Source organism: Haliaeetus albicilla, chromosome Z (assembly GCF_947461875.1).
Source record: "Haliaeetus albicilla chromosome Z, bHalAlb1.1, whole genome shotgun sequence".
NCBI classification, from domain to species: Eukaryota; Metazoa; Chordata; class Aves; order Accipitriformes; family Accipitridae; genus Haliaeetus; species Haliaeetus albicilla.
Genome location: NC_091516.1, coordinates 50,332,707 through 50,353,947, shown reverse-complemented (window position 1 = coordinate 50,353,947; position 21,241 = coordinate 50,332,707). Strand labels below are relative to the sequence as shown.

At 41.3% G+C, this 21,241-nt stretch overlaps 1 protein-coding gene across 1 annotated transcript in view; it reads right to left on the bottom strand.

The window, feature by feature from the left end:
* Positions 1-20,030, bottom strand: part of CAMK4 (calcium/calmodulin dependent protein kinase IV) — a 183,024-nt gene extending 162,994 nt beyond the window's left edge. The window contains exon 1 of the mRNA XM_069777186.1: positions 19,743-20,030. Within this exon, the coding sequence (XP_069633287.1) occupies positions 19,743-19,921 (179 nt within the window). The 5' untranslated portion in view covers positions 19,922-20,030. The remainder of the gene's footprint in view (positions 1-19,742) is intronic.
* Between the last annotated feature and the right edge of the window lie 1,211 nt (positions 20,031-21,241).

The following is a 21,241-nucleotide window of genomic DNA, read 5'->3' as shown; positions in this document are numbered from 1 at the left end:
GCTTAGTGGATGAGGGAAAGGCTGTGGATGTCATCTACCTAGTAAAGCCTTTGACACCATTTACTAAAGCCTTTGACACCATTTCCCCACAGCATTCTCCTGGAGAAACTGGCTGCTCATGGCTTGGACGGGCATACTCTTTGCTAGATAAAAAACTAGCTGGATGGCCAAGCCCAAAGAGTGGTGGTGAATGGACTTAAATCCAGTTGGCGGCCAGTCACAAGTGGCATTCCCCAGGGCTCAGTATTGGGGCCACTTCTGTTTAATATCTTTATCAAGGATCTGGATAAAGGGATCAATTGCACCCTCAGCAAGTTTGCAGACACCAAGCTGGGAGGGAGAGTTGATCTGCCTGAGGGTAGGGAGGCTCTACAGAGGGATCTGGACAGGCTGGATCAACGGGCTGAGGCCAATTTTATGAGGTTCAACAAGGCCAAGTGCTGGGTCCTGCACTTGGGTCACAACAACCCCATGCAGTGCTACAGGCTTGGGGAAGGGTGGCTGGAAATCTGTCCAGCAGAAAAGGACCTGGGGGTGCTGGTCAACAGCTGGATGAATATGAGCTGGCAGTGTGCCCAAGTGGCCAAGAAGGTCAACAGCATCATGGCCTGTATCAGAAATAGTGTGACCAGCAGGACTAGGGAAGTGATTGTTCCCCCTGTACTCAGCCCTGGTGTGACTGCATATCGAATACTGTCTTCTGTTGTGGGCCCCTCATGACAACATAGACACTGAGGTGCTGGAGCATGTCCAAAGGAGAGCAACGAAGATAATGAGGGGTCTAGTAGAGCACAAGTCTTATGAGGGGTGGCTGAGGGAACTGGGGTTGTTTAGCCTGGAGAAAAGGAGGCTGAGGGGAGACCTTATCGCTCTCTACAACTACCTGAAAGGAAGTTGTAGTGAGGTGGGTGCTGGTCTCTTCTATCAAGTAACTAGTAATACGACGAGAGGAAATGGCCTCAAGTTGCACCACAGGAGGTTTAGATTGGGTATTAGGAAAATTTTCTTCACCAAAAGGGTTATCAAGCAACTGGAACAGGCTGCCCAGGCAAGTGGTTGAGTCACCATCCCTGGAGGTATTTAAAAGACATGTAAACATGGCATTTAGGGACATGGTTTAGTGGTGGTCTTGGCAGTGTTTGGTTTACTGTTAGACTCAATGATCTTAAGAGTCTTTTCCAACCAAAATGATTCTATGATTCTATGCAGGCAAAACTTAAAATGCTCCATTTACCATCTCTAATGGGATTCAAGAACTGTTACAATCTACAGCTTCCAACACTCTTTGAAGAGACTTCTTACCTAAATTCAGAATGCAATGTTGTCTGTCACTGATACAAGCTGGGACAAATATTTCCAAAGAAAAATAAGCCTTACATTAGGCTTCTAAATACATATCATTCATTTCATTTCCAGCAGCGCACACTCTGCTGGTTCCCATTCACCTGACAGCACAAGGGACCATAAAAGTCACTACATGTGAAAAACTTGCAAATTACCTTCTCATCCACCCAGGGTGTGCCTGCACACACCTGCGTGTGTGTGCGCATGCATGCATTTAGGCACCTACATGAATTACAGAGTTCACAGCAGCAACTCTTATTGTTTTAGGGACAGTGCTAAGCACTATTAGTTTCAGTCAACACTGTCACTTACCTGTTTTACTTCCAAGCAGTTAAACAACATTGATTTTTTTCTACAGCAAAACTCATATTGTAATGTAAGGTCATAGATGAACTCTGACACAATGAAAGCTGACGGAAAGGACTAACAAGCCAAGGAGCTAGCATTCAAATTATTGATTAGTAGATTCTGAAACACTCCTTATATAGCTTAATCAGGGTAAACGGAGGTAATTTAGGCACAAATTTCACTGTCCAATAATGACAATAGTTTTTCCAATCGTTCTATCACATGCACTTCTCTGACAAGCTATACAAACAAACTGTTGCCTGAATCATTTCCAGCACCACTGGAAACAGTAGATTTGATGCAAGACTTGTAATCTTCATTCACCATTTCTATACCAAAAACTATGCCTATAACAGCAAATAAATTTTCTCAATCTGCCTCTTAGCTAGGAATTCAACTTCCATCCCTCAACTTCCCAAACTGTTTTGTCCCTCACACAGTTCATCAAAAAGACAAATGAACTGATTAGTCACAGCATGAGGATGTGGAATAATTTCACAAAACTTTTGCTTATCTTCAGACATACAGTTTTCTCCTTGGCTGGACTTAAAGTAGCTAACACCATGTGGGCAGACATAAAAAAACAGTAAAAATATGGGAAGACCTTCATCTTGCCCAAACTGTGCTAAAGTATAGTAAAAGGAAGGTGTAGGATGAAATCTCACAAAGACGAACAGGAGTCATCTGCTTCTGCTTCACTCTTCCCTCAGATCTACTATTTACAGGCATCTGCCTCAAGGGGCAGGAGAGCGACCTCTTACTGTTTTTCACCGTATGAAAAATATTCTGTGTTGAAGGCAATCTCTACAGCATTCTGCAGCACAGAATGGCCATAATACAGTGAAGAGTGGCTGCACTGTGATTATAAAATTTTAATTCTCTAAAGAGCTTGTGTCTACTGAACAGCCTGTGATAAATCTGATGTTAAACAAACTGAAGTTTTTCCAATGCTAGAACATTTCTTTACTCAGAAGATAAATGGAAAAAAGTCTTCAAACCTCCCAAAGTGAAGAGCAAGAGAAGAGGCTGAAGAGATTATGGAACTAACAGATTAAATGACCAACAGCACATTATGGGCACCAGTTAAGACTCACTGCACAGGTTAACCTGAACGCATGGATGAAATAGCTCAAATTAAGGTGGTATGTAACCTCTTGTACACCACTTACTGAGCCTTTTTAGACTGGAAATAAACAAGTGGGACAACAATTTTTAAAAATGGTTATGAGAGACATCTGGAGAACTGGAGAACTGTACGCTTGCTCTATATTGCTGAAGTAATTTAAAGCTCTAAGAACAGGATCTGTGGATATATGGATACATATGATAGCCTGGGAAAGAATCAATGTGGCTTCTACAAAGGGAACCCATGTCTCAAAACCACAGAACTTCTTTGGAAGATTCAGCAAGCATTTGAGTAAAGGAGATTTGATAGATTACTTGGATTTCCAAAAGTTCTTTGATGAGGTCCCTCACCAAAGGTTCTTGAGGAAACCACAGAAGACAGAAATGAATTAGCGGTTGGTTAAGAGATACAAAACAGGGAAGGAATAAGTGCTCAGTTTTCACAATGCACAGAGGTCATCAACTGATGGACCAGAGCTGGTGTCTGCTGGTCAGTGAGCCAGCACAGGAGCTGAGATGAGCAATGAGGTGACAATGGTTGGTTGGGGTTGTTTTAATAATCAAAGTTCTTCATAAATATTAAGTTTCTGCCCAACTGAAGAGCTGCAAGAGGACTCTACTGAGATTCAGTGACTGGTATTAAATGGCAGATGAAATTCCATGTGAATAAATACAAAATGATGAATATCGAATGCAATCGTAATTTCATATATTAAATAGACTAAGTGGCCTATTATAACCAGCAAAGAAATCTTGAAATCTAAGCAAAAGTTCCACAAATCATCAACTCCATGCCCAATTGTAGTAAAAAAAAAAAAAAAAAAAAAAGCAACCCAAACCCCAACAACCATGCAGAAGTATTAAGCATTATCCCCTATATAAATTCACTGTGTGAATATCTCCATCTGTGGAGATATTGAAAACTCCACTGGACACAGTTCTGGGAAAACTTCTCTAGCTGACCCTGCTTAAGCAGGAAGGCTGGACTACATGATCTTAAGAGGTCCCTGCCAACTTCATCCATTCTGTGATTTTGTGTTACATCTTGAGGACTACATGCAAATCTACATTACTATTCTGATATGAGGAACAGAACTGAAGCTTCAGATTTAGCTTCAGATTTCTGAAAGTTCAGGGACTGCCCTGGGCAAGTATCTGTAGATGTTTGCCCTGTTCTTACACTCCTTTCTAAGTATGTGCTTCTCACTACAGACGAAGACAGGATATTGGCCTAAATAGACCTTTGATCTGACCCAGCATAGCCATTCTTACACTATAAAGGCTCAAATAATTTAGGATGACCTGTTAATTTTAAATTTATGTTGCAAACATATATGCCTACATTAGTCAGTTCAGAGAAAACAGGTTTTTCAGATATGATTTTTTGAGATTTTGAAATGGCTGAAAGTTCTGAAAATAAATACTTAGTGTTTCCAAACAAGTTGTCTCCACAAGCAGAATGGAAAATGTATCCATGTTATCATTAGAGTTGATTCTTACTGAAAGGCAAATTTAAGTTTCCTTTAAACACAATAAAGCTCCTGGTAACATGGGAAACCCTGTCGTAGTCTCTTTCACAAAATTATCACATACCAATTTTAGGCACATTTCTTGTCTCTTCTGCTTGTATTGAAAAGGCTGTTTAGATGGTTAGATACTTTCTTCTAAATTACAGTTTTTATTGTAATCATGGTCAAGTTACTTCTCTCCTCCTTTGTATGCAGGAGGAATCCTTAAATGTAAGTGAATTATTCTACCTCACAGGTGTAGCTCACTGTTAGAGAACTATCATCACCTTTCCCCAGCACCATCTGTTGGACTAAAGAAACCTAATTCCTCCACAGTATATTTTCAAATGAAAAATTTACAAATAACTTTAAATGGGATTTTTCATAATACATATGAAGGCAAGCATTGTATGCCACTGTTGGAGTCACTTTTCACAACTGCAATTATTATGCTGGCTGGATAAAAACTGAGGACAAATCAGGTCCTATAACTCACAGACCCACATAATTTTAAAGTATCATTTAGAAACATGCTATTTTTCATTTCTGTTTGACAGCGTTACTGGAGCTGAGTCCTTCTACATTCAGGAATCATTAAATTTATCCGCACTTACTCCGCATTCCAAAAATGGTAGGAAGAAGATGGAATGGTGGTAGAAATGAAATCTAATCCCTCAGTTCCCCTGAAACATAAAGATTTCTGCCAGCTTTCTGACTAGCATACCAATTATACTGTTTGGCACTCATCACAAGAAGATCAGTGTAGAATGCCCAGTTTTGCACCTTCTGAATTTGCACCTATTAAATATAGCGGAGAACATTTCTTCCTCCTTGCATAAAGACGATTGAGAGCACTTTCTAAAGAAAGTGCTAGGAGCTGGTGGGAAGGAAGGTGAGAAAAGCCCTAGACGTCCTTAGCTAAAGGAGCAAGGAGTCACCAAAAGAATGTAAAGAAACAGATTCACCCTTGGTATGGGCAATGCTGCAAGAATTGTGATTTTTATTTTTTTTTTGTTTCAATTTGAGTAGGATAATGGTATAGAAGGGAACGGTTTTACAAACCATTTGCTTTTAGGATTTTTTTTTCTCCCTCTCAAGGAAATTTGCCTATGCAAACTGACCTTCATCAAAAGCTTGCCAGGAACACATTGCTGTTTACTTCAGTGTTTCTGTTTTTTTCTGATATGCAAGTTTGATCAATATTCCTTTCGTTTGTTATATATCTTATTTAATATTTTAATTATTGACTTTGGAATAAACTTAGGAGTACACTGATTCAGTCTGCTGATGATAAAGGCGGGGAGGCATTAGCAATACAGGAGAGGGCTGTAATATCAGAAAGGAAAAACTGTACTTACTACCTGGGGAGCAGGAGCAAGAGAAAAGGGATAAAATTTACCTGTATTAACTGCAAGGTCATGCATTACAGACGAATAACAAGAACTTTGTTATAAAACACAAGTCTCATCAATTGTTTTCCTTCTCAAACAGAGAACGAAAATGGAAGATATATTTTGGGCAACAACCAACTGGACAGCTACAAACTACCAAGACAGCAGCTGTGAGAAAGGCAAATGAGATCCCGTCCCATTCAGTAAGTTTATTGTTCTTATTAGAAAAGTCTGAGAATTTTTTTAACTGGAGTCAGCAGACAAACACAGCTTTTGCAACCTCCCTATGTTTCAGTAGGAGAATATATCATATGAAAGCTGCACTACTTTTGGTGTAACATGCAAAACACAGTCCAAGCAGGAATTAAAGACAGAAGGTAAAAACAGTTAAAAGAGGGACCTGAATCAAAACTCTCATGAGGCACCATGGTACAAGAGATAAACATAGTCTGTTTTTGGAATCTGGTTACTTTGAGTCAAGAATGTCTTTAATTAACACAAAACGTAAAATGTGAAAGTGTTTGTAAATTTTAATTTGAAATTGTTGAAAAATTCCATTCTGTGAAACTGTCCCTTATCCACTTCATGCCAATACTTCAATTCCTCATTCTAACTCAAAACAAAAACAAATGCCAAAATACTGAAATTTATCGTGGGATGGAAATTCTGGAGTTTCTCAAATCTGCCAATTCACTATTGTAAAGATATGAATATATGGATAAAACATACGTTAACAGACATGAGTCTCAAGCATGAAATATGGTCTTCCAATGGCCACATGCCATTGTAGATGACTAATGCATCTTGCTAATCATTATTATTCTGTTTTGGCTGTGGCTAGGGAAAAACACAATAAAACAGTCTTACTAGATATTCAATACAGTTAAAACACATTGTTCATAAGAATTACCACAGCAAACTATTTAAACAGGCTATCTCGAAGTATTGTATTCATTCACAAATAGCAAACATAACCAGGTCACAAAATAGGGACTGACAGGGGAAAGAAAGCAAGATTTGTTGGGCTACGTATTTAAAGAATAAATTTCACCAGCTCAATTTAGACGGTCATCTGCAAAGGAAATACAACTGATTGCTTCCATCACAAACAACATTTCATCTTTTCTAAAGTCATGCAGAAAAAGAACGTGAAGGGTTACAATACCTTGGTTTCTTTTTTTTTTTTAAATACATAAATGTTGGAAGAACAATAAAAATAGACTAGGATAGATCAAACCAGCTGAAATCACTTTACAGTAACATGGGCTATTGTCTTGTAACTAGTCAAGCTGAGGATTCAAATGGTCAAAAAGATATTGTTGTGCTGAGAAGGAGTAGAAGGTGGAGGAGGAGACGACCAAAGTTGCTTTGTCATTTGAAATGAATGATTCTCTGGAAATAGAAGAGTATTCTCTTTATGCTACTGCCAATCAAATCAACTCTGTGAGCAAGTTTTTATAGTAATGAATAAAACTGCCCTTTTCCTCAGTTTTATTCCTGTTCCACCTACTTTTGAACACCTATGATATGAATTATGCATAGAGATGAGATTTGAATTTAAATTCAAAAAATAATTTACCTGCATATTTATTATGGAGGTATTACAGAGATGGAGATGGGTTTCATCTTTATGAGAGTCAGAGCAGAAAACATGCCAGTGAATTTTAGGGTATCTCTTTCATTGCAGATTTTCCATTACACATTGACCCAATTTGGCAATTGATTACTGATCTTACTTAGCATTCATTGATTATTAATTTTACCTACCAATCCAAATTTTGTTCTTGTTTGCAGTTAAAATATTCTTGAATTAAATTGCTGTGAAGGGAGAATCAGATGCAATAAATTTACCAGCCTTCCTCTCCCCTGCAGCAAACAAAAGGAATTTATTATTACTTTTTTAGTGTCAGAAGTGTTGCTCCAATATTACCAGTTACTTGCTGTTCTAACAGTATTTTGCTAAGACTAGACCTGGCTTCCTCGTCCAACTCAAGTCAATCCCCTGCCAGTTAGATAACAGACTGGTGCATAGTGAACAGTGCACTCCATAAGCATTTGCAGCTTCCATCAAGCTGCACAGAATCCCAGAAAAAAAAAAGGGGGGGGGGGGGAACACCCCCCGTTATTATGTTTCTTCATCTGTTCGCCTGAAACCTAAAGTGACTAAACAAAATCATTAGTCATTTCCTAAATGATCATCAGTATCTACCCTATAAAGTGTTGCTTCCCATTATAAAATCGACTTTGCAGGCCTTCCCTTTTAATTTTACTAAGCTAATCAGCCAGAAAATCACAAGGGTTTGAAGAGAATGTAGAGAGATGGATCATTTGCTGCACCTACAGCACAAGGCAGGGAGGGGAGGGGGCATCCAATGAAGCTAGCAGGTAAAACATTCATGCACATATATTTTACAGGTCTCTGAACTTAGATTATGATAATGATGTCAGAGCTCTCAACAGATTTTGAGTTCAGTTTTAGCAAATCATTATTGCACAATATGGAAAGCTGACAAGCAAATCTTTTCCATCAGGAAAACAAATATCTGTAAATCACTGTATTCCAGATCAGAATTGTGGTTCATTAACCTAGAAAACATGCCAATAGGCTGAGGGGGGACAGGGGGGGTCAGTACTCATCCATGGCAGATTTTATCTCGAGGCCTTATAAGCCTTACCAAGACATCCATTTTCTCTGCAAAAGCATAAAACTATGTCATACCATCACATTAAAAAAAAAAAAAAATCAATGCATGCCAAAAGAATTGAAATAATTTCTGGCCCACAGCAGGTTCTTAAAACACTCTCATTGGTCCACAGTGCTAGACTGGTGCAGGACACCTAATAAATCAGAAACAGCAAACACCATCTTGCATATATGGAGAAACTGAAAGAAGTACTTTCTCCAGTTTGATTCAAACAACTAATCTCCAAAGAATATAAGCAGCTAGAAGGTCTCATTATCAACTGAAAGTTGCACAATTTATGGTCAGCCTTCCACAGAAACGGTATGAAAGTCCACTCCTTTCAACACAGTATTTTTTTTTACAGCTAAACACAAAATGAAATCACATAGTACATTCTTCGGTACTGGCAGTGTGCCTCCGTGAACAAGGATTATTTAAAGAATAATCAGTATGAATATTATTTCAGAAGTACTTTAAGATAATACCAGACTTCTTATTCCATGGATATTCATTAAGATCTTTCACACTTTTTCATTTCTATTCATTCATAAATGCAAAATTTTTCATTGAAAGTAATTTATTTAGATTGAATTGGAATTCCTGCATTTAATTTCTGAGCTAATCCCGATTTCTTTACATGAATTTGTTATCTCCGAATGTCAGCGTTTGGTTTTTTTTTAATAAATGAACAAACATCAACAACCAATTCACAATTTCTGGTGACTGATCTGATTGAATGACCCCCCCCTCAGTCACATAATTCCATGCTGCCTCGTAAGAAAACATAAAATCAAGACATATGTAAAACATTTTTGTTCATGCAGTATTCAGTTCTGCCAAAGTCTGTGGAGCAATCAGGGTCATCTTCATGAATAAAACCACAATCAATTGAGTATTTTAAGATGCAGTATCAGTTCCCAAAGGCAGTGAACCTAGCAGACATGGATATGCTTTAAAGATCAAAAGACTGAAAATAAGTAACAATATCGGTGTGTTTATGATGATCTGGATTGAGAAGAAAATACAAATACTTGCAAGAAGGAAAAAATTATTGCGGGGGGGGACGACACAACCCTTGTTTACAATCATTCCCCTTCCTTAAAATAAAGCAACTGCTTTTTTTCATGATGCCTGGAGAGAGGCCAGAGGAGACATGCATCACATATTTCTAGTGAGGAGAGTTTGGGGAAAAGGACTGTGGAGATGACATCAGTTCTGAGGTAAAGTTGCAATTCTGGCATTTTTTCTGTGGCATATGGATGCTCACAGTGAGGTATGTATCGGAGCACAGACTATACATTTGTTGAAGGGCTTAAATTTTAATGCTGTTGGTTTTGAGGCTGTGCTTTACAAATCTTGGACTTGCTTTTACCACTGCTTTATACCCCCCAAAAAGCTATGATAAATAGACAGTAAACTGTCAAAGGGCAGCATGTTTTATAATTTTTTTTTTTTTCTTCAAAGGGGCTCCCATTTTCCTTATCTTTCATTTTACATTTTATGGTTCTTGAGTTCTAGTGCAGATAACCGCGTATGTGAAAGGAGGACAACTTATAAGCTACAGCATTATGTTATTCAGGTGATTATTTCATTTGTGTCAGAATTAGCATACAGTTCCAACCATGTAATTTGGTGGTTCATGCCAAATAACTTCTCTCCTGTTATCCCCTGCAGATGAAATTCGAAGAGACAAAAGCTTTGGTTGCTACAGATTGAACAGTCCCTTTCAAAGTCATATTGTTGTAGGGTCTCCTAACTTAGAACTACTTTACAAGGAAAGCAACAACACCTCAGCAATCTATTCTTGGGGTAACAGATGCAAATACTGATGGTCCCCAATAGTCCCTGTGTTTTAACTGATAGTAACCTATGACAGTAACCACACCATTTTTGCATTTATTCTATAACCAAAAGATACATTTGCAATGTGTATTGGTGTCGTATTATATCACCACTACTCCATCTTTCTGTTTCAAACATTACATAGTCTAAGAAATTGAGCACATATAATGTATATGTTGATCAAAACCCCAACACCTGGATAGCTCATTCTCAATGATCCTTCCCATTGTATCATGCTAACAGATCTTAAAAAAACCACAACTGACCAGGAAAAAAGAAGTAAGCTTCCATGTGCATGACCACAACCTTCCTACACACTCTGGTAAACTCAAGGTAAATGTCTATCTGTCCTTAAGACGTATAATCCTCAGCAGTTACAGCACGTTTGGGCTGCTCTGAAGCACATGGAAACAGAGATAACATTCTAAGCAGAACCTTCCCTAACCCCATCACAACAAAACATGCATTTACCTTCCAAAACAAATCTTATTTCCTAGGTCAGAAAGAGCTGGGAAAGCATCACCAAACTACAGTCTTGGTACAGAACAAGGAAGAAGTATGCTTTTCTTGCCTTGTTTTTAAATGCTAACACAGAGAGACTCTGGGAAATACATCCTGTGCACTTTTGCCAAAAGAGAAGTCACTCTGAAAGACCTTTCTTAGCACTGAGATACAAAAGTAAGGCAAAGCTGACAATAAGAAAACAACATGCTTCCACAACACAAAAATTCCTAAATTAAATCCTTAATAATTTGCCAGCTCAGATTTCACAGAGCTGCTAGCTCAGACTCCAAAGAACAAGGAAGAAAAAAAAAATCCTCATAAATTAGAGATGAGGTTAGTTTTTAAGAGCAGTAACCAGTAAGTTAAAATGCATTTTCTGGTGGTTGCTGACTGGCTGAGGACACTAACAATGCAAGGCCAAATGAAGGATCACTTACAACAAATGTAACAGTATTTCCAAGGTATCAATGATGGGTTGTAAAAGCTGTCATACTTACCCATTTTTTTTAAATGGAGGAGACAGGGAAACCAATATTGAAAAAGACATAGAAAAACCAAGGACAAAAAGCAGCATTACCATTTGGAGATACACAGAACATTTGCTCACTTCTCAGAATGAGCATCACTGTACTGTGAAAAGAATATCCCTTGTGAAATTAGTGATTGTTCAGATAATAAAGGTCTGCTTATTGTGAAGAGAAGAAGCATGGCAGGAATGCCTAAACGAAGAAGTCAACAGCAAATACGCAAGTTTATATGTTTAAATTCTGCTTCATTGTGAAAGCACAAGGGAGTATGTGTTTTTATGCAGTCTTAACTCTTACTAATGGTTCATACATACATACGTAGATGATGGTTCATTGTACATACATAGATGAAAATAATATTCAAATCTTTGCACTTTTTTCCACACAATGTGTGGTGTCAGAAAATCACTTTCCCAAAGCCCAGCCAACCTTCTGGCTAGCAGAAGACCACAGAAGAATCATTTGGGTGTATTGAGATTGATAAAGCCAGCTCAATTTGTTGGACTATAAACAAAACTAGGGCCAGGGATGACATTTTATTTCCTGATTGACCTTTTCAGACAATATTCAGCAAGATAAAACTTCTTTGATCTGAGTGACTGAAGAGGATAGTTAGTCCTTCCTTGCAAGTACTTGGACTTCCACAGATGGGACACATGCTACTGCAAACACTATTTTTTCAATGACCACCATTCTTAATTGGTGTTCTTTTCAGATGTGGGTATTTACTATGTGAGCAAGGATTTAAACTTCTGTTACTGGTAGAATTGTGCCTATGAAACTGTGTCCATTACAATCCCTTACACAACACTATGCACACTTGGACATACACCTAAAGACACAGTGGAATGAACATGTATTTGCTACTCGTACCACATGGCTTTAGTAAATTTACCTGCCCTCCGTCCAGAATCATACAGGCTTATTACACAATTATGCTTAGGGAGATGCTTTCGACTGAACTTGAAAACACTTCATCAATTTCAGATGTACTGTCTCTGTAACAAGCTAAAAGATTGACTTTGTTATGTCTGACCCCTTGCAGATTACTGCAATGTTTTTCAAGTATGACAATTCTCGTATTAACACAAATAATACCATTACTTTCAACTCTTAAAAGCTCTATGTGCAAAAAGCTTTTTCAGCATTCTTAAGACTACTTACTTCAAGAGCTATTCATTTTCCCTGTTAGAAATACAGGGGGTTTTAAATTAAAAAAGATAATAAAAACCAATGACAAAAATACACAGTGGTTGACAGAAGAAATAACTTGAAAATAAAGAAATAACAATTCTCTAATATAATTTTCATTATTAATACCTCTTTTTTAAGTAAAGAAAGCTGTGAAAATAACACATAATGATCATCTATTTATTCCAGCTACTTAAAACTGCTCCAGCACTCCTTTTATAGAAAAAATGATAACGCCTCAATTTATTGACAGAACAATACATTGAGTACACAGACTAATAAAAGTACAGAGATAATGCAATACTCTCCAATGACTAACTAGTCTTTCACTGCCCACTAAGTTCTGAATTTTGATTCATATAATATATATTCCCTTTAGCTTCCAAGTTAATTAAAATGAGCAGACAGACATTGACCTATGCATTATGTTGAATGCGTGATATCACCAGCATACTATTAATCAATTTGCAGATTAACTACAGATAGATTCAGATACAGTATCACTAGGACGTATAATTTAGGTATGCATTAGCAAGTAGTGTAGTGCAGTAGAAGCACACCAGTGTTACAGATGGTGGCAATGTGCTGATATCAGCACACAAACTTTTTGCCAGTTTTACGTCAGATCAGCCCTGATCTGGTCCTGTGAACTTATTGTTCCCAAAAGGTTAGAGTGGATTAAATACTCCTGAACTACATCTTCTGGTTCAGCTACATTCAGTCTGCTCTGTGCGCTCCAAGGACGCCCCTTGATGCAAAGCAAAACACAGTGAGAGGGGACAATTGGGACATTCATTTCACAAATGTCACTCCCAATCCAAATTAAAACTTCGGTGTAGATGCACCCACAAATTGCCTTTTAAAAATGGGAATGGTGCAATACAACATTACAAATAAAATCTCAGTGCTTTTGTAATTGGAAACATGTAAATACATGCCATTATCAGTAGTCTGCTTAAGTTCATATTTAGAAGAAGAAAAGCTTGTTTCAAACTATTTTTTATATAATACAGTTATGACTTGGATATTACTGACTGTACTAAAAACCAAGTAATACATTTATTTACAGAGGTAGCAGGGCAGTTTCTTCCACAGAAACAAGCATTAACATATTCCTGAAAGAAGGAGGCTATGATAGTGTTAGCTTCTCTGACATGACTGTCCACAAGCATTGACAGCTAAACACATTGTCCATGGCTTATTGAATCAACAAACCTATCTTCCATCATGGCATGATGGAGACAATGCCTCAGTCACAGTATTAAAAGGATGCAGATATACACATAAGCCATTGTGAAAAATGCGTATTTTATCATGTTTTCTGAGACCTAGTGAGGCAGGCATTGAGTTTGCAGTTCAATGCAGAACTTGTGGCTGCAGCAGAACAATGGTTTTGCCACAAATCCCAACTGTAAAGTGATTTAAGTAAAACTTAAACTCTTTTTCTACCAAGAATAGAATAGAATGCCAACTGTGCCAACAAATACTCAAAAAAAGCTTTCTTGTTTTCTGACTAAAAAACATGCAGAGAGAGGTAATGTTTAGACAAGTAACTTAGTGCCTAAGATAGACATTTGGACAACAGAGTCAATAACAATCTCCCATGGCAAGGTTCAAAACATCTACCCTAAGGGCCCATTTCTCTCCACAATTAGAGACCCTCAAATGAAACCGTATGTCTACTCTCAATTGTTTTTTATTTACAGAATGGTAAAGGAAATTTTTTTTTCTTGCTTTTTCAACACCCAAGTTTTTAATTCTGAATCAACCAGTTGTTCAACTGAACCAGACAAAACTGAAGAAAATACTCTCCCTGCACTAAGTAAAGAATTTTAGTTGTCAAAACCCAGGCTATACATTCCAAGTTCTGGTTCCTGGTACCCAAGTGAGGAATTTCATCCAGAAGATGAGGTTAAGAATCTATAGAGTATCCACAGAAAACACTGGCTGCTTGCTATCAATTTTTATTTATGACTCTCTGTAGACCAACATGCGTTTCGACAGGGACTGACTTCCCCCCTCATAGAGCAGTGTCTTGCTTAACAACAATCTGACATCCTCTTTCTGGCCAATGTAGCATTGGATTATCTTCTCCACAACACCATTGCTTCAGTAGAAGAAGCAAAGCAAAACATAGAAGAGCCTGTGGTCAAATGCTTAGGACATTTTTCAAGGGGAAAGATGAGGTGGACAGAATCCCTTCAAGAGGAAGTGAAAATCTTCAGCTAGGGCTATGCTGGCTGTTGCAATGCATGAAAACCATTCTCCAGATTCACCTGCCACCTTGGCCAGCACCAAAAGGACACCATGCCCTCCATATCTCCTATCTTCCTACCTCAAAGCAAGGTCCAGCGTACCCACCACAACAGTGCCAAACGAGGCCTCACATCCACCTCTTCAACAGCCTTTCCTATCAGCAGGAACTGACTGCATGAAAATGCTTGCTGCTTGCCTGAAGGTGTGAGGGCAACAAGCAAGTTGCAGTTTGTGGCACAACGTGACCTGGACAACAGGCAACTCTACACAGGCAGTTTCTGCTCAAATTCTCATCCTGGTTCAGCTAAGCACTCCATGCTCACATTCAGACAGACAGCACCCTGTGCTGTCAGCAGCATGCCTGCATCACTTAGGAAAATCCTCAGGACCAGTACTAAAAGTCACAAGCAAGTAAGCAGAAGTGTTACTGAAGGAGGGACTGACCTACTTTAAGTGTACCCCAAAGCAAAATGAGCAAGCGATTTTCAAAATAAACATGGCAAACAGCCTGTATAAAAAATGACTCTTGAGATGAACAGAAAAAAGCCCCTTCCCCCCTTTTTTTTTAATGAAGGAATGGAAGTGAAAATAATTGGCATACTTTCAAAGCAAAACCTGTTTGAACTTCAAAGCATCAAATGCAAAAGCCATCAATTTCTATAAAATTATGCATTTACAAAGGATTTACCTTATTTCATCTACTACTGCTATTACAAAGTAGACGCTACTATGACAGCACTCATAAATAGGATTGACAGAGTATGACATCATTCTGTACACTGAAATCTTGAGTTCAGACCACACGTTAGATTTAAACTCTCTCTGTGCTAAGAGCTCAAGGACAGAAACCACCTATGATTCAGCTCACCCTGTCAATTCAAGGTAAGTTGCAAGTACTGAGTGCCTTTCAGTTTTAGGTCCTCAGCAAGGATGACACAATTGAAAGACTGCTCATGAAGGAAAAGGCAACCTTGGAAAATCCTGATTTATCATTCTTACACACAAAAAAATGCCTGTAACTTTTGTTTGGTTTGTTGGGGGGTTTTTTAATTATTATTTTATTTAACCTTTGAAACTGAAAGAAAGCCCTAAGGATTTGGTTGGAAATACTTCTAGCTGCTCTTGACCATTTAATAGATCTGCAATATGCCTACAATAATAACATTAGATAGTTTCGACTCAAATAGTTACGTAGTTTGGCACAGTCAGGCAAGAGACTGCATGCTAAGTAAAATTCCATAACTAAAATTCCAACAAAGAGAAATTCCTTTTTTGTAATTTTGCTGAGTATCAAAAAAATTGTTACTCAATTTCCTTTTCAACCCAAATACCATTTTTAGACTAATGGTGAATTCAGAAACTCTGTACCAAAAGATACAGCATGGATTATATAAGGCTAACGAAGGTTTTAGTCTTTAAGGAACATACAAGTTTAGAACCTAAAATTATTAAAATCTTTTTCCAAGGGAGTGTGGAAAATAAGCTTTTAGATGAAATAACACTCAGAACAAAATTCCAATGTCCACAACTGACAAATGTTGCAACCTTCGGGGAAGGAACAGATATAGATACTCTTCATAAAACAAAGACCAAAGTTTTATCTTTACAGCATTCTGAACTCCAGTTCCGTGGTAAACACAAAAGCCCTCGTCAGAAATGGACTAAAAGGAAGGCAAACTAGCCAAGCATTCAGTAGAACATAAAAACAGCTGTCCTGAGTCAGAATAAAAGCCAGTCTAGCCGAGAATACTGTTTCTAATGATGGCCAAACAGATGCCTCAAGAAGAATGCAAGAATACAGCAAAACTGTATCAACACTGTCAAAGAATATTCTCGTAACATTCAGCAACTTACAGTTCAATAGTTAGTATCTTCATGTTTAATCAATCTTAATGGATTTCCTGAATGCAAACTTGCCTAGTTGCCTGTTAAACCCATGTAAGCTTTCATCATCCACAGTATCCAGTGGCCAGGAGTTCCACCACCTAAGTACACACTGCGCTGAAATGGCCTTTCCTCCTGTAGTTCCTTTGTGACTTGCTTGCTTTGTCAGATTCCCTGCAGAGCTTGCATCAAAGAGAACAGCAAACAAGCACCTCTAACCAGGTGTTCCATCCACACCACACGTGTCTCCAGAGATCTCTGTCTTAACCTCACTATAGGATTTACTAGAGAAAGAAAACAACCAAATGGTTCCTCCTCCACCCCCATTTTATTTATCTAAACTGAACTTCATCCAACATTTAAATGCCCTGTCAGTCCAACAAGGTCTTTCTGCAGTTCTTCATAGGCAGCGCTGTCTTTAAAACCCTCAATAATTCAGTAAGACCTGCAAATATCACTGTTCAACCCCTTTATTTATGAGCATGTTGAGCAGCACAGACACCTGAACTGATGATCCCTGTGGAACTCCACTGTTGAAAGATGACTGTTTACTCCTACCCAAGTTTTTAGGCATTTATTGTTTTTCTTGCTAGCAGGACCTTCCCCCTCTTCTCCCATGCCTCCTTAGTTGGTCATACAAGCAAGAATTACTGACTACGATGGCTTAGGGATTTGCCAGACATACTTTGCAGAAAGGGTGCTCCTCCCAGATGGGAACTCCCATACTCAGCAACAGCTGGCCAAATGCAGGTCTTTCCAGTCTGACAGAAGACACCTTCCACTCCCTGTATTTGTTAAAGGTATTTTAGGACAGTGTCTCCTGTTGGTCATTTTAGTATATTATTTTGATTTGCTGCATCTAAAGGGATCACATACCCACATCTTTCAGCCTCGCCTGATATACTTGCACCACCACTAACCTAAGCAATAAATGTTTTTTTGTAGAAGTACTCAATCTCCAAAATTAAAAGGTTGGAGACAAGGTTACCAAGAGAAAACAATACAGTTTTATATTACACTTAGGAACCAAGAGCGATTGTTGGATCTCCCTTATAGATTGGCTGAGATACACCTGCGCTGTCAGAGGGTGTCAGAGATAAGCATCAGCACTCAGATACTGGCTCTGAAAGGGTCTCAAAGCTAGCCTTGGGACCTAAGGACTGAGATCTCGCTGCCATACCTGTTAGCGCAATTTTGTCTCGGACCATGTACCCTTCTGAGTTGTTCTCCCTCCCTTCCCTGCCCCACGGTCTTTGATTAAGATGGTTCTTATCTCCTGTCTTCCTTCTGCTTTTGTTTTAAATCTTATTTCCTAGTTCTACCCAACAGCAGCGCAGACTTAGTGGCTCCCATCTCTACACTAGTTGGGTGTGGCTGTCTTCCTTATTCAAACCTTTTGTTAGGTTTTCAGCACCTACTGTCTCACCTTGCAAGGTAGAAAACCCCATTACACCTCAGCTTTCATCAACTCTTCCTTCCTCAGACAGGAGAGTTCACCTTTTAAAACCCCTTCCCAAGCTATACAATAAACCCATGACATACCGCCAATGCAGACTATTCTTAAATGAAGCCCACAGTCAGTACCACACATGCCAAAAGAATTCTAGACAGACTATGCATAACAGTATTAATCCAGGTGACAGAGTTGGTATCAACTGTTGTTATTCAGCAATAAACACTTTTTTTTTTTTTTTTCAATTCCGGGCACAAAACTGACACAACAATATTTCCTGCTTTACATTTTTATGTTTCTGCATAGGTGTACAGTGAAGTCAAGTATAAATGTGGTAAGCGTACATAGATCTATGCCTATTTAAATCTGGCTAGCATGAGTAGCAATAGTGGCAAAGAGGTAGCAGCAGATGCTTAAGACCTAGTCAGCAAGCCAAGAATGATACTGTATTGTATTTCTATAGCCTTTCCTGCCCTGATCAGTTACAGTACAGCAAGCACAGGTATGCCTTGTAGCAATAACTTTCATTGCATGCCCCTTCTGAAAAAATACTGTACCAAGGCAACCATGTTATTACCTACAAGTTTCCCACAGTTATCCAGGACTTCAATGCTCTATCATTGGCAAAATTAACAATTGTTATTTGTTACCTACTGACTTACAGATTTAAGTCATCATTGGCAAAATTAACAATTGTTATTTGTTACCTACTGACTTACAGATTTAAGTCATCTTCTGGAAACCCTTAAAAAAGCTGTCATTTTCCACTTTTTAACACGTTATTTTCTACCCACAAATTCAACATAAAACCAACAACTGTATTTAGAGAGTAAAAATTGCACACTAGAGATGGGCAAAAGCGTGTTACACTGGACTTCAGTTTTAAAAAAACTGAACACTTGGGACCTTAAAGTTGCCAGGCAGAAGCATCAGGGCAGTAGTGCAGGATTCATGAAAAAACATGTACCAGCTCACTCGTCTGCACTGCGCTCCATTGAAAAGACTCTGCTGACAGAGGCCTGTTCACGGACTCCTGTCTCGGGTGGGAGTTTTGTCAGCGCGAGGTCTAAAGGTGCTGATAACGGCGATGATGATAAAAGGTCTCGTATGAAGTGAGGCTGCGAATAAGCTAGCATTTCAGTGCTCTCGAAGTGATGCCTACCATTCAGCTGATACGGTATTAGGTCTGGAGTCTGCAAATACACAGGTAACCTGACTAAAGGTAAAGCTGCTCATCTGGACCAGCGCTGACCGAGACGGGTTGATGCCTTCTCCTGAGAACCACCCGTTCCTTTGGGGGATTTGCACAGCTTGGCTCCCGGGAGGTGTAATTTTCCTTCGAAAGCCTACATGCCGTGAAAGGCAGGACGCTCTCCCGCTGCCGTTCACCCAAACCAAAGTTTTGCCGCCCTCGCCGCAGCGACGCAGTGCCGGCGGGGAGGGGAGACCCAGCCCCGGCAGCCCCGGCAGCCCCGGCCGGGGAAGGGAGACCCAGCCCGGGCAGCCCCGGCAGCCCCGGCCGAGGAAGGGAGACCCAGCCCCGGCAGCCCCGGCCGAGGAAGGGAGACCCAGCCCCGGCAGCCCCGGCAGCCCCGGCCCCGCCGCTCCGCCCGGGGAGGCACCGCGGCGGCCGCGCCCCCCGCGCCGCGGCCGCCCCGTCCCGTCCCGTCCCGTCGCCGCCTCACCGTCCCAGCTCGGACTCCAGCTCGAAGTAGTGGGCCAGGGTGTCCTTGTTGGAGCCGTCGATCCAGTAGTCGGGCGCGGCGGATCCGGAGCGGCCGGCGGCCGAGGAGCCGGAGGACGACGAGGAAGAGGAGGACGAGGAGGAGGACGAGGAGGAGGAGGGCATGGTGACTTTCAGCATGCCGGGACGCCTGCCGGGGGCTGCCCCCTCCTCCGCACCGGCTGCAGAAAGCAGAGCGACAAGGCGGCTGGCGGCGGCGGCGGCGGCTCCTCACCTCCCTCCCTCCCTCTTTTCTCTTCTCTCCTTCCCTTCCCTTCCCTTCCCTCCCCTCCCCTACCTCCCCCTCCCCCTTCCCCCCCCGCCGCGCCGGGCCGGGCCGGGCTGGAGCGGCGGCGGCGGCGGCGGCGGCGGCGGGGTCTCCCCCCAGCCCGGAGGGACGGCGGGGGCGTCTCCGACTGGGCGGGCCGGGAGCTGCCGGCGGGGCGGGGCGGAGCGCGGCGGGGCGGGGCGGAGCGGGGGGGGGCGGGCACGGCCACGGCCGCCGCGGCGCAGGGAGCCGCCCCGGGCGGGGGTCGCGCCGCCCCCGGGCGGGGGTCGCGCCGCCCCCGGCTCTCCCCTCAGCCCCGCCGAGCCGAGCGGGGCCGGCAGCCGCCTGGCCCGGGGCGAGCGGGCGCTCGCCGCCGGCCGGGAGCCCGCCCGGGGGCTGGCCCGGGACGGCGGGCGCCCTGCGAGCTCACTGAAAGCACCCTGGCGGAGGCGGTCAGCGGGAGCGCAGCCGCCCGCAGCCCCGCGAACGGCGGGACCGAGCCCCACGGTCGGGGGGGGGGGCAACTTCACGAAGGGAGAAGCGGCACCCCGATCTGGAGGGACCGCTGCGGGTTTGGCCGGCGTCGGGCCGCCCGGGCTGGACCCGCCGTCGGTGGGTAGCCCGCAGCGAGGTGGGCGCCACCCCGTGATGCTGCACCATTTTGCCAGTTCCCGATCTGGGATCGGTTATCGGGGTGCAGCCCGGGAGTTCAGGATTTCTCCCTCGGCATTTGCTGTCAGTTCGGGGAGGAGGGTGTGGAGGCAGAGACTGACCAAGACAAATAGCAGTGGGAAAGAGGCTGACAAATGCTCAAACGCGACTGCAAAAATCCAAAAAATACAGCTTCCCTGCCCACCATGCAACTAAAAGAAGCCATAAAGAAATAAAATTGCCATGCTGCAATGCCGCTCTTAACCGGTTATGAAATCTGCAGGTTATGAAATGGATGCGATTATAATAAAGTATATTGTATCCCTGACTGTACAAATCTTAGCCAGAAGTGTCTATATAAGGGCAGTTTCTGTTGGTGTAGTGGTGAAATAAAACAGCAGCAGTTGTGTGTGCCTCGCATGCATAGTATGCCAGATCAATCCTACTCACATCCTCTCAACGCTATTACACCCACCCATACTGTCATGCAAGCACAGGCAGGAGGTAAAATGGACCATGTGCAAGCCTGCGCTGCAGAAGTG